General features: G+C 40.0%; 2 protein-coding genes across 6 annotated transcripts in view; one reads left to right on the top strand and one right to left on the bottom strand.

The window, feature by feature from the left end:
- Positions 1-5,550, bottom strand: part of pomgnt1 (protein O-linked mannose N-acetylglucosaminyltransferase 1 (beta 1,2-)) — a 117,182-nt gene extending 111,632 nt beyond the window's left edge. For 3 of the 5 annotated variants that reach the window (XM_038715018.1, XM_038715017.1, XM_038715014.1), the window contains exons 1-7: positions 5,355-5,536; positions 5,040-5,260; positions 3,828-3,930; positions 2,898-3,013; positions 1,400-1,465; positions 1,120-1,233; positions 901-1,018 (exon numbers count right to left, since the gene is read on the bottom strand). In XM_038715018.1, the coding sequence (XP_038570946.1) occupies positions 901-1,018; positions 1,120-1,233; positions 1,400-1,465; positions 2,898-3,013; positions 3,828-3,930; positions 5,040-5,159 (637 nt within the window). In that variant the 5' untranslated portion in view covers positions 5,160-5,260; positions 5,355-5,536. Of the gene's footprint in view, positions 1-900; positions 1,019-1,119; positions 1,234-1,399; positions 1,466-2,897; positions 3,014-3,827; positions 3,931-5,039; positions 5,261-5,354 lie in introns of all 5 variants that reach the window. The other 2 variants (XM_038715016.1, XM_038715015.1) reach the window with 2 other exon arrangements.
- Positions 5,551-8,586: 3,036 nt separating this feature from the next.
- Positions 8,587-12,330, top strand: LOC119901330 (interferon-induced protein with tetratricopeptide repeats 1B-like). Its single transcript, XM_038716963.1, has 2 exons — positions 8,587-8,591; positions 10,428-12,330. Exons 1-2 carry the CDS (start codon positions 8,587-8,589, stop codon positions 11,734-11,736), a joined length of 1,314 nt encoding a protein of 437 aa, XP_038572891.1. The 3' UTR covers positions 11,737-12,330.
- Positions 12,331-13,050: the final 720 nt, after the last annotated feature.

Here is a 13,050-nt window from a genome sequence, read left to right on the forward strand (position 1 = left end):
CACTGACTCAGATATTTTATGACCTGCCTTTAGTTGACAAACTTTTGTGATGTGCCATTGTTGAGTACTTTTTATTTTAAATCTTGTTTCATTTTTTGTGTTACTCTGTGCTTTGGTGGACACTGCGATGTGATTGGGATGCTTATTTGACCATGTTGTGATCTTGGTGGCATTTCAATGAACTGTTCAGCCTGAGCTCATTGATTAATGTGTTGTTTTTAACAATGACCAGCCAAGGGACTGCGGATGTGAATTAGCTCGAAGCAAATGGAAATGTTTATGTTTCAATGGATAATAATTAAATTAAATTCTATCCTCCGTAAATGAGGTAAAGTAATCACCAATATCAAGAAGATATGTGTGCTTGGCTTATTGAACTGCAGTATCTGCTGATGTTCTCTAGACAGCATAATCTTACTAGTGTTTCCTGCCATGTTCTGCAATATCCTTAATAAACTGCTGGCAAAGTCAATGGCCAGTAATCATTGAATGCAATAAGCAATTATGTAATAAAATTAAATATGCTTTACTTAAGCTTTACTCAAACAATGAAGGACAACTGGAGTAAGATTGACATTTGAACCACAAATAAAATTACATAAAAATGTTGTCAGCTAAATAGCCTGCCGTTGATATGCTTTTCTGGAAGATGTAATTTGGATGAAACTGAACAGACGCTTAAAACAAACGCTGATTGATTTTGTATCACCAAAATGATCTTCAGTTTGCTTTTAAATCTGCTGTGGATCGAGAAAGCTGTTCACATCCGTTGGATTGGGGTGGAAGGAAAATCTCAAAACATCAGTATCAATAAAATCACCAGTAGGGTGAGCGATGGCTGAGCACAAAGCCATTCAACAGGAGTTACGTCTACTTGAAAGAGAAGGTTTGCTCCTCTACCTCCTTTCTTCACCACCAGAGTCCACATGTCCCTCCAGCTGAGGTTGAGGGACACCTGGCTGCCCAGACTCTTCAGCAGGTTCTTCGCAGCATCCTTCAGGTGGAACGTACCCTCGTCCTGCAGGACATAAACACGCTTTTCCAATCATTCATTGACACATTAATATAACTGCAATCACTCTTATCCAACTCATCATTGAAACAGTGGCAGTGATTGACCTTTATGGTGAAGATGAGAACTCGACCCCTGGTCACCATGTTGAGGAAGAGGATCATGGCTTCGTCCTCATGGGGAGAGTAGGTGTCAAAAATCCTCTTGGCCATCACATGACCCTGAGACACACAACAGACAGTGACTGATTTATCTGACTTTTCTAATTTGACCCCCATTAAACTAAAAATTATTATTATCATTGGACTGTATTTTTTTTCAATTTTCTTCCATCGCGCCACAAAACTGAAATGAAAGAAAAGTCATGTGTTAACATTAAATGCTTACCGTTGCCTGGTTGAGAACTATCACGTGGATGCCTCTGCCCTGCTCCCGCATGTCATCCTCCAGCACCTGCAGGAGAAGAAAAAAATACGTATTTTACCTGCAGGACTACATACAGCACTTACATGTTTAAAAGGAGTGAATCCTTTTATTTCCCCATCACATCCCAACTGAGAAGATCTCATCTCTAGTACGTAGAAAATTCTAGTGAGTGTTTAGCCTTCTTTTTAGCTCAAACATGGGGGTGGATACATAAATGAACAATGAACTGTGATTTAGGGTGACTACCTAACTCCACCCATCATATACGACCACTCCTGACTGGGGTAGCTATCAAAGCAAGGTGTGTGTTTTCACAGGTTTACTAGCTGGATTCTAAGGTCTAATTTGTTCATTTAACCCATATCCTCCTCCTCCTCCTCGTGGTCAAACAGGTGAGGGTGGTGTGTGCAGCTACCCAGCGCCATATCACATCATCGTATTCACAAAGCCTCGCCCACTGGTGAGAGATCCAATCACCATCTAAAGGATTTGATCTGAATTCCTCTCGTAACTAAACCCCATTAACATAACAGAAGATTATGTCACTTAGTTCATAGTTCTGTCCACGTTTCTGTCACCTGCCTCAGAGCAAAATGTAAAACACACGCTAACTAAACCACACGGTAATTTTGGGTAAGTAAGAACATCTCTACGCACACATTAGTGAATGTTAAAAACAAGCAGTAATCCACTTTAGTTGTTAGTAAAACGAAAAGAGAGATCTCAGAATGAAGAATCTAATCCCTCTCTGCTCAGGAAAACTGTGGACACAGCTACAGGACAAAAGTAAATCTTAGTTCAAACGAACACACATTGTACCTGCTATCAGGTTTTGATGTACCCAACACTTGTTAGATGTTTCTTTTCTTTAGATCTTTCTTCTATGATAGATGTGATCTATCTATCCATCTATCTATCCATCTATCTATCTATGTCAAAGATGAAGTAGGAGGTCGGTCTGTGAACTGAGATGTTTACAAAAGACATACTGATATGATTAGGTTTAAGGTTTGCCTTCATTGACTCTTCCAAATAAGCCTCTCTGGTCATCTGACTGCTCGTGTCTCTTGCCTCATTAGACTTCTTTTCAGCACCGGTAAATGCTCTGTACTTTCTAGTCTTTCCGACGTCTCACAAAAAAAACTTTACACTAAATCCCATTCACACATTGATGACCAGATGCTAGGGAGACAACAAGAAACTGAAATAAAACCATTCACATATGCCATCGGGATCAATTTGAGGTTCAGTTTCTTGCCCAAAGACACAATCCGGGGAATCGAACCACCAACCTTCTCATTAGTGGACGACCGTTCGTACCCCCGAGCAGCCCAATGTTTCAAGATGTCAGAAATTAACTTGTTACTGACTGAAATGACAGCCAAAAATGAGTGAAGAAAAAGAGACCCAACCAGAATCACTGATTTTAACTGGGCACCAGTCAGTCAGTTGAACTCACAGTGGTGCCGTCCACTGCCACGTAGACCTTGGAGCGGCTGGAGTACACCTCAATGTCCAGGACCTTGCGTCCATTAGCCGGCCTGCGTGGTGTCTCCATGTTGGGTATTGCATCCTCTATACGAGCATAAGACCAAGATTAGGGACTCCACAGTAATGCCTGCTGAGATGTGATACATTTTCACAACCGTGTCTCAAATAATTACAAAAAAACATGTGTGAACAATTTGCAAAGCAACACACATCTCTGTTATCATGCTCAAAGTTTTGCCCTCAACAACAGACATGGAGAAGTCAGGATAATGTGAGATTTATACTTTGTTAAAGCTCTTTTAAATCAGCCAGACCCACCCACAGGTCCATCTTTACATTCGCATACTGAGACCAATCATCGTTCAAGCTCACTGAACCTCAATGGACACCCTGAAGTTTCCAAAGATGCCAACGGAACGTTTAAGAGTTACAGAAAGGCCGATTTTATTGTCAAACCTTTCCTACTGCTAATATGCCAGTAAATTTCCCTGCTGGTCCTACTGAAACGCCAATTGTGCCAAAACCGAAATCTGAAACTAGACAGAATGTCACTCTGAAGGGTCAACTTGGGAGTGAAACCTTATGGACTGACCAGATATTGAGCTATGAGAGGTTATCGAGAGAGAGAGAGTGAGAGAGAGAGAGAGAGAGAGAGAGAGAGAGACCCCGATACATTTCTGACCACCCATGTCTGTTGTCAAGGCATCATGCAAATATTTAGCTATTTCAGGAGGTTGTACTTTGAGAAAAAGTTGGCCTGTCTGACCAAAAAACCACTTAAATCAAACAAATGTGACCACAATAAAAATGTCACAATCATATTTTAGCCTAATGCTCAAGCAGCAGTTGTGCTAGTCTAAAAATGTGTAACAGAATGAGCACTGGACATGTTTCTCACCGTATTCTTGAGCTGCTGCATCTTCATTAGCTACTCTTCTCGTGTCTAAGATGAGTTTAATGTTGACTATGACAGTTATCAGTAGAAACAGCACAGCACCGGCCTGTGGAAGGAGAAACAAAATACAGTGTTTCCTGAATATTTCTACTCCTTGGTTCAGTAGGACGTGCGGGTTAATGTTGCACACGGTGGTAGTCGACCAGCAGAGTCCGTACGGAGCTCCAATAACTCACTTTAGAAACTGCACATACTTCTCTGTGATCAATCAATTAACTCTACTAACTGTATTCTCCCATCACAGAATGAGAAAGCATTCATCTCTTTACCGCAACAAACATCTTGCTCATCAACAAAATCAAAAATGGCCAAATAGAAGAGATGTTAAAGAGAACAACTATCAAAGTATCAATGGTATGGCAAGATAAGATTACTAATGTGTAGCTGTTTAAGAAGTCAGATTACAATAATTAAACCCTCGGCAAAAACATGACTGAATAGGAGCTGATAAAAAGAAAGTATTAACGGAGTTTGGAAGCAGCAATGTTTCTTTTAACTTTTACTTTGAGAACATAAAGCAATATTTAATATAAAAGTGGAGTTTCCATTTTGGACAGTTGAGCTAAAATGGTTTAATACATCCAAAACCACATGGGAAAGAAGTATAACTATCATCCAGGGCTGCACGATTTAAATCATACAGTGATTGTTTTGACAGATTTTACGACATAAATGATTAGGGCGAATCACTTCTGTGTCACAATTTTCAATTTCACTGAAAAAAAAACTATTAAAATCATGATGATACCACATTTGTTGTGGTGTCAAAAAACTATAACAATATGATTTTTTTCCAATAACAATATATCAAATGTTCAATAAATATTCAATAAATGTTTGATGTTATTCACTTGAATCATCCGTGAATTAGGATTTTTTTAAATTAAGTTGTTGTTGCTATTTTGTTGAGAAAAAAGGACTGAAAAAAAAGCTTTGACTTAATTTGACATATCATAATTGTTTTGAATGCTCTACTTCAGATTTGTGAAGTGATCCACTGTTTATAACTTTCACTCAGTAGCAAAAAAATCAGCCTTTAAACTCGAAAGAAATAACGATTTGATACTCCTGAATTTTTCCTGTGTTTGTGCAGCAAAACAAACCAACACCAGAGTTGAGCTCCATCTTCAGAGACCCTGGTTTGGTTTTCTGTACCTGGCAGAACCGACGAATCGCCCTCTTGTTGGTTAGTTTGTATTTCCAGGTGAGGTACAAGCTCCTTTGTTGGCGGGGGATGAACGGCTTGGCTCGGGGATTGGGGGTCCAGGTCTCCATCCCGGACACCGACAGCTGCTGCCCTCCTCCACCTCCTGCAGTCGGGACATGCACAGCTCTCCACGACACCGCCGAGACGCGGCTGGCTCTCACATCGTCATCTGAGAAAAGCCAAATAAATCACGACACCGGTCAGAAAATACAGTTAGCTCATCACACGGTCAGGCTAACGACGGCTAGTTACTTCTAGCTCACCGACACACTGCAGCCGTCTCTGTTCTGCTGACACCTTAACGTTACTACTCACAGAGTCGTCAGTAAACCTCGCATTATCGTTTTAATCTCGCAGACTGCAGGTAAATCCAGCAAAGCCGCTTGTGGTTGCTGCTACATACATGCTACACGGTGTTTCTGTCGCAGAGCAAACGACGTCATCCAGCAGCAGCAGCAGCTTCTTCTTCTTCTTTGGGTTTTTACAGCAGCTGGCATCCATTGAGTTGCATTACTGCCACCTTCAGGTTTTATTTACCCTTTGCTTCCATTCTTACTAAATCCGCCTATATCTAATCCGGTCGCCCTCAGAAACCTCCACACCCTCAACACTTTCTCCATAATCCAATAAACTTTTTACTGTATTATTTGTCCGTCCTATTTTTTTTTTAAACTGTGTTATCATTTCTTGTCTTTCCTGAGTAAGTTTCCTGCATGTTATAAAAATATCAGCCTCCTGACATTGTTCACACATTGCTGTAGGGTGTTTTCCTGTAATTAAAAGTGTGCTGTTATGATTGCTATGCCCAATTCTCAGCCTACTTATTATCACCTGCTCTTTCCTCTTTGCTCCCCTACTTTGCTTTGGATTTCGTGTAAATGTCTCCCTTTTATTGCGTTATCCCAGCTCTGTTGCCATTGTTGCTTTACACTTCTCCACACTATGCCTTTCCCCTCTGATTTTGATAATTTAATGTTGACTTCAACATCTCCTTTTTTAACTGCTTCTTTTGCCACCTGCTTTCTCATTTCGCTGAATTCCCAAGTGTGCAGGGACCCACAGGAATATGACATTTTTCCCCTGCCTAGCTATTCTTGATTTCATAAATAAGACTTCATAAAGCAAGTCCAGGTGACTTCTAGTTGTGCATGTCTTTATGCTTATAAGAGCTGACACAGAGTCACTACATGTTCATGCATACATTTCTTCATCTCTTCATTAATGGCGGATTGCAAACAAACTTTTTGGTGCATACCGCCACCTACGGTACAAGAGTGTGTGCCATCGTTCTGCCATATTTGAGAATCAGAATCAGAAATAGAGGAAATTATAACTGCTCCCAAGCTTCTATTCTGATACAGATAAGCCACGCTCCAACTGATGCTTGACCAGTATTTATTTGTTCCGTTTCACAAATAATCTTCTTTTGACCAGCAAACACTGTGAAAAACTGAAACAAAATAATTACAAACACAATCACTTTCAGTATGAAATATAATATAAACACAAAATATTATTAAACACATTAACAAAACATTAAATATTAATGTCACAGTCTTCTGCAACTCTCTTTTGTTCCCTTTTAGCTTCTGATAGCAGCTTGACGATCAATTAGGCCTATTCTTATTTGATCCTGTGAGCCCAGCATGCTCTTCAAACAATAGGTTTCACTATTACTCAAGAGAAACCTTATCAGAGTTGAAAAACTATAATTCTGAACATGGTTACACAGTAAACAAGTACTTTTTACTGCCACTGCTACAGAAATCTTGCATCACAGTTGCACACGTTGCATATCAAGGCATAAAGGAATAGACATAATAATAGAAGTTCTTAAATAAAGAAATAAATAAATATAAAAAGTATAAATAAAAAAACAAATATAAATTATGGATGTATACAATGTTTACATCATGAATAAATAGAAGCAGAATTGCAGCAAAGAACATTGCACATTGAATATTAAAACAGAGATTATTTCACAGAATGTGAAGTATTGCACTACAAGGTCCAGTTTGATAACTAAGGAACTGAAGTGTCTCTGTGTGAGACACTTTGAGGGAAGAGTTGAAGAGTTTGATGGCCACAGGCGGGAATGACTTCCTGTGGTGCATTTTGGAGGGATGAGTCTTGCACTGAGAGTTCTCCTGTGTTTGACCAGCACGTCATGGAGTGGGTGGGAGACGTTGTCCAAGATGACACATAGCTTGGACAGCATCCTCCTCTCTGACACCGCCGACAGAGAGTCCAGCTCCACACCCACAATGTCACTGATCATTTCAGTACCTTTCTTCTGGATTACTACTTTTCCTTCTCCTTTTCCTAGTGGATTTGGACCTGTTATTTTTTGGCATAATGCCTCTTTGGCTAGTTTGTCTGAACCCTCATTGCCTTTCACTCCCTCATGTGCTGGCACCTCAACAACTGAACATATTCGCGACCCTTTTTATTGGCGGTTGGCAAACAATGACGGCCACCAACTGTGGCAGTCATTGTTTGGAGTGTAGATGAGAATGGTGGTCCCTAAACATTATTTAAAATAAACAACTAATATCCTCCCACTCATATTAGTTAGTGTAAGATACTTAAATAAGATTTGTTTTGTAGAATATAGATCAAAGTGTACTTTTATCTTTTTGAGGTTTTAAATAAGTTGCTTTTTCTTCTTCTTCATATTTCTGACGTCTACGTCCTTCCAGCACATCTCATCTGTCCTCTGATCTCTGTAAATGTATCATCTTTTGACACAGAAAAGTTTTTTACAGGCTACAACACAAGACAGAAGTATGTTATGGTCATATGACGAGGAATGAAGTCAGACTGCACGTCATAAATCTAAAGACTTTAGACTTGATAAAATAAAAATTGTATATGTGTATATGGGTGACTCACAACTTTACCTGGACCTTAGCCCTTTTAGTTTTTGCCTTTGAGTTTGGAATTACCTGAAATATCGTGTTGCCCAAAGATTGAAATTTTGTTCTAAATACAAAGTTTGCAGTGAATTAACTCTTCATTTTCCCTCTACTTCCTATCTACAGATATACCTTGAACCACAGCCAATCATGTTGCTCCAGCAGGAAGGAAAGTGCAGGACTTGGATCTTGGATCTGGACTTTATAGCAAAAACGTGAGACTTAATTGACACCTGCTGACTGTGTCCCAACTTTGCTGAAAGACAAAACTTGAAGGTGAGAAGGTTTCAGTTCTATTTCTGTAAAGCTCTGGAGACAAGATCATCTGAGCTTCACGCAGATCCGTTGAGTCATGACTGGTTGTGCTCGTCCAGTATGACAGACATATGGCTGTAGGTTTCTATATCTATGAAAAGAAAGTCCACTGAGTCCAAATCCAGTGCTCGACATTACAACATTTACAACACTGTGTAGAGGTTGAACATTACTGATTTTATGGAGCCGCACCCAAAGCAGCAGCGTACATAAAGTGCAGGAACCAGAGACGAGTGTTTAGAAAACTACAAGTTACAGCTGGATGATGAGGTGAGTATCAATTTCAATTGAACAATATTGCCAAAGCTTCAATACTCAGTATCTGCTTCAGTTTGTCATATTTTTACTAGATTAACAACGTTACAGATGAGACATTATGAATTGGATGCCTTCACTTGCCTCTTTCTTCCTTCCTTTTGTGTTCATTTCTTATCTCAATTGTTCTTTTTCTTATTTCTTCTAGTTCTTAATTTCCTGCATTTCCTGCAGAAGGAAGGAAGGAAACAGTTGGAAAAACTTTCAAAACTTACAGTGGTTTGAAAACGTGTTTGCCCTCTTTCTGATGACTTATTTTTTTTGCATGTTTGTCACACTTAAATGTTTCAGATCAAACAAATTGAAATGTTAGACAAAGATAACACAAGTACACACAAAATGCAGTTTTTAAATTAAGGTTTTTATTATTAAGGGGAAAAATCCAAACCTAAATGGCCCTTTGTGAAAAAGTAATTGCCCCCTAAACCTAAAACCTGGTTGGGGCGCCCTTAGCAGCAACAACTGCAATCAAGCGTTTGTGATAACTGCCAATGAGTCTTTTACAGCGCTGTGGAGGAATTTTGGCCCACTCATCTTTGCAGAATTGTTGTAATTCAGCCCCATTGGAGGGTTTGAGCCTTTACCGCTTTTTTAAGGACATGCCACAACATCTCAGTCGGATTCAGGTCAGGACTTTGACTTGGCCACTCCTCGTTTTGTATTTCTTAAGCCATTCAGAGGTGGACTTGCTGGTGTGTTTTGGATTGGAGCAGAATTCACGGTTCCATTTACCACAGCAGAGTCTCTGCTGGGTTACTTTTACGCCAGATGTAATGGGACACACACCTTCCAAAAAGTTTAACTTTCCCAAAAGTCTTGGGGATCATCAAGATATTTTCTGGCAAAATTGAGTCAAGCCTATATTTGTATATTTGCTCAGCAGTGGTTTTCAAACTCTGCATGCAGGCCATTTTTGCCCAGTCTCTTTCTCATGGTGGAGTCATGAACACTGACCTTAAGTGAAGCCTGCAGTTCTTTGGATGAGGTTTGTTTGTGACGTCTTCGCTGCTCTCTTGGGGAAATTTTGGACGGCCGGCCACTCCTGGGAAGGTTCACCACTGTTACATGTCTTCGCCATTTGTAGATAATGGCTCTCACTTTGGTTTGCTGGAGTCCCAAAGCTTTAGAAATTACTTTATAACCTTTTCCAGACTGATAAATCTCAATTACTCTGTTTCACATTTGTTCCTGAATTTCTTTGGATTGCAGCATGATGTCTAGCTTTTGAAGATCTTTTGGTCTACTTCACTTTGTCAGGCAGGTCCTATTGAAGTGATTTCTTGATAATAGGTGTGGCAGTAACCACAGCTTTCCAAAGATGTGATAAATCACAGATGAGTAATGTTTTAGGGGGGGGCGCTATTTTCACACAGGGCTATTTAGGTTTAAACTTCGTTTAAAAACTGCATATTGTGTTTACTTCAGTAATCTTTGTCTTATATTTCAATTTGTTTGATCTGAAACATTTCAGTGTGACAAAAATAAGACATCAGAAAGAGTGCAAACACTTTTTCAAACCACTGTAAGTTTTGAAAGTTGTTCCAACTATTTTCTTCCTGCCTTCCTGCCTTCCTTCCTTCCTTCCTTCCTTCCTTCCTTCCTTCCTTCCTTCCTTCCTTCCTGCCTTCCTTCCTTCCTTCCTTCCTTCCTTCCTTCCTTCCTGCCTTCCTGCCTTCCTTCCTTTCGTCATTCACATGAGATGAATGGTGATTGTACAAACACAGAACACCACAGAGAAAATTATTTAACTGCTCATGTAATTTAATATTTGACCTTTAAATCCTCCATTAGTGCTCTTCAGAGTCAGTCAACACTGGAGGACAAACTGGAGGCCCTGCAGTGCCACTTCACCTGGGATCTGGGCCCCAGCAGGGCCAAACTTTTCAGACTCAGAGATGAGCTGGAGGACATCGGCACCGAGGAGGGGTACAGCTGGCTGGGTCACATTTACAACCTGCAGGGGTACGTCCACTGCCAGCTGGGGTTCACCGATGACGCCTTGCGTTACTTCAGCATGGCTGCAGAGGCCTTCCGCCAGATGAGAAACACCGTCTCAGATGAGGGTCCCTGGTTAGTGGTGAACTCTGGAAACATGGCTTGGCTGCACCACCACCTGGGAAAACAAGCAGAGTGTCAGACTTACTTGACAAAGGTCGACGCCCTGATGAATGAATATCCATCTCCATCCCAGGACGAGCTCCATCCGGAGATCTACGCTGAGAAAGCCTGGACCCTGATGAAGTTTGGCACAGACAAAAAGCTTCTGGCTGCAGATGACTTCCAGAGAGCAATCAGGATGCAGCCAGACATCGTGGAGTGGCACACCAGCCATGTGTTAGCGTTATTCAGTGACTTTAATCACAGCAACAAAGAGCTGAAGGCTGACATCTTAAAGAAAATGAAAATTGCCAAGGAACACGATCCAGAGAACTTGTACCTTGCTGCTGTTTACCTTGAGGCATGTGCTAGAAAAGGGGAAAACATTGAAGATAAAGCACGTGAGTTAGCCAGAAAGATTTTAAGAAAGCCCATCAGCAGCTACAGTGGTATAAAACCATTACTAAGACTGTACAGAATCTATTTATCTGCTCATGAGGCTATTGATTTGGCAGAAGAGGTTCTGGAAAGACATCCCGGTGAACGTTATCTGAAGAGTTGTGCTGCAATCTGCTACAAGTGGAGGATCTTTTCCTTCCAGGACAATCCCCTGGAAGGCAGCATGATCGAGAGAGCAATCAGTCTCTGTACGGATGTGATTTCTCTTTACCCCCATTCTTCACTGAAAATGAAAATAGATCTTGCAAACATATATGCAAAGTCCAATCAGCAAGATGAAGCTGACCAGATATTCAATGAACTGCTAGAAAGTGATCTGGATCCTGCAGAGAAACAGATGCTTTACAACTACTACGCAAAACATGTGCATTTCAATCGAAAGGAGATCCACAAGTCAATAGAATATCACATGAAGGCAGCAGAGATACCGGTAAAATCACACAATCGCGAGAACAGCATCAGAATTCTGGAGAGGATTAAAGAAAGAAACAGAAATCGAATGTGTAGAGAGATAGAGGAGTTTCTGGCTAACCTGCAAAACTAACTCTGTCTATTAAAGAGGCAAGATTTATTGTGCTGACCAACTGAGTTTTTGTAACAACATCAGGTACAGGTGTATCACTACAAGTGACCCCATTCACTTTCTTTTCACATTATCATTTGATACATTATTATTAAACTATTAATTGTTGCTGCTTAAAAGGTGATGACATTTACAAAAAATTATTCATTCAAATGATTTATGTCTTTGTGAGTGCTTATCTCACCACTCAGGTTGCCTAAACTAGTAAAATCCATAAATGCTATTACAACAATTATTAAATAAATATTTTTCTGTTCATTTCAAAGAAAATCACAACTGTTTTTGCATCGTAACTGGATTTTGTTTATAGTCTTTTGTGGTGAATGCTAGTTGTCTTAGTCTGTTTATGTTTGTATTTATTATGCTGACCTCTAGAAAGTGGATTAAGCCAGGATTTTCCAGTTATTCTGGCTTAATTTAGCCGTCAATCGGTTTCATGAAAGCAGTGGCACAAGTTACTATGGAGATTAATTCTGTTCAGCTATCCTGCTCCAGACCAGGCTAACATGGTGGTGCTTTATCTGTTCAGTCAGCAGTAACTCTGATCAGAAACCTATGTGGTTTGTTTTTACATATCCGTATTTAATAATAAAAGGTTGTGTGTTACTCGTCCATTTGTATGTATTTTATTTGGCATTGGTAGCACTTTCATAAATATATACATTTTCACTGTATCCTGTACATTCCTGAAAAAACAGGGAGGAGACACCACAATGTTGTTTGACCTTTTCTTTAGCTTGGATCATTTTTCTGCTGGGAGCTTGGGAGAGATAAAAATAACAGCGATTAATACATTGTGTTACAGTCATGCTTACAGCGTGCAATGAAATGATCACTTCTCTTTTTGTTGTTTCTGGATTTCCAAGTCCAATTTCCTCAGTGTCTCTTCTTATCTCTATATCTAGGTCCACCCATTTTTTTTGCGCTGTAGCCTATATCAGCTCCTACAAAGAGAGTTGCATTGTGGGTCTGTTTGTAGTGTGTCTGCTTAGTTAGTCATTGTTTAGTTAGCCTAATTTAACTGCAGGTAATGAGTTTTGCCAGTACTGAGGAAATATAGTCACAAGTATAGACAAGTCTCAAGAGTATCCTGATGTCTTTACTGCACAACCAGGTAGAAAATCTGGACTAGTGTGAAAGCGATTTGTATATTCTTTCCAAAGAAGCCTTTTCAAAAACAGCGGTTGGAAAAGAGGCATCCATGCTGTACACATCGTACACAGAGTGAAATACAAAGCTTGTGTTATTTCAGTCAGGACAACTTCATCAAATACT

Source organism: Micropterus salmoides, unplaced genomic scaffold (genome assembly GCF_014851395.1).
Source record: "Micropterus salmoides isolate LMB-PRFRI ecotype aquatic unplaced genomic scaffold, ASM1485139v1 Ms_hic_scaffold_13, whole genome shotgun sequence".
NCBI lineage: Eukaryota > Metazoa > Chordata > Actinopteri > Centrarchiformes > Centrarchidae > Micropterus > Micropterus salmoides.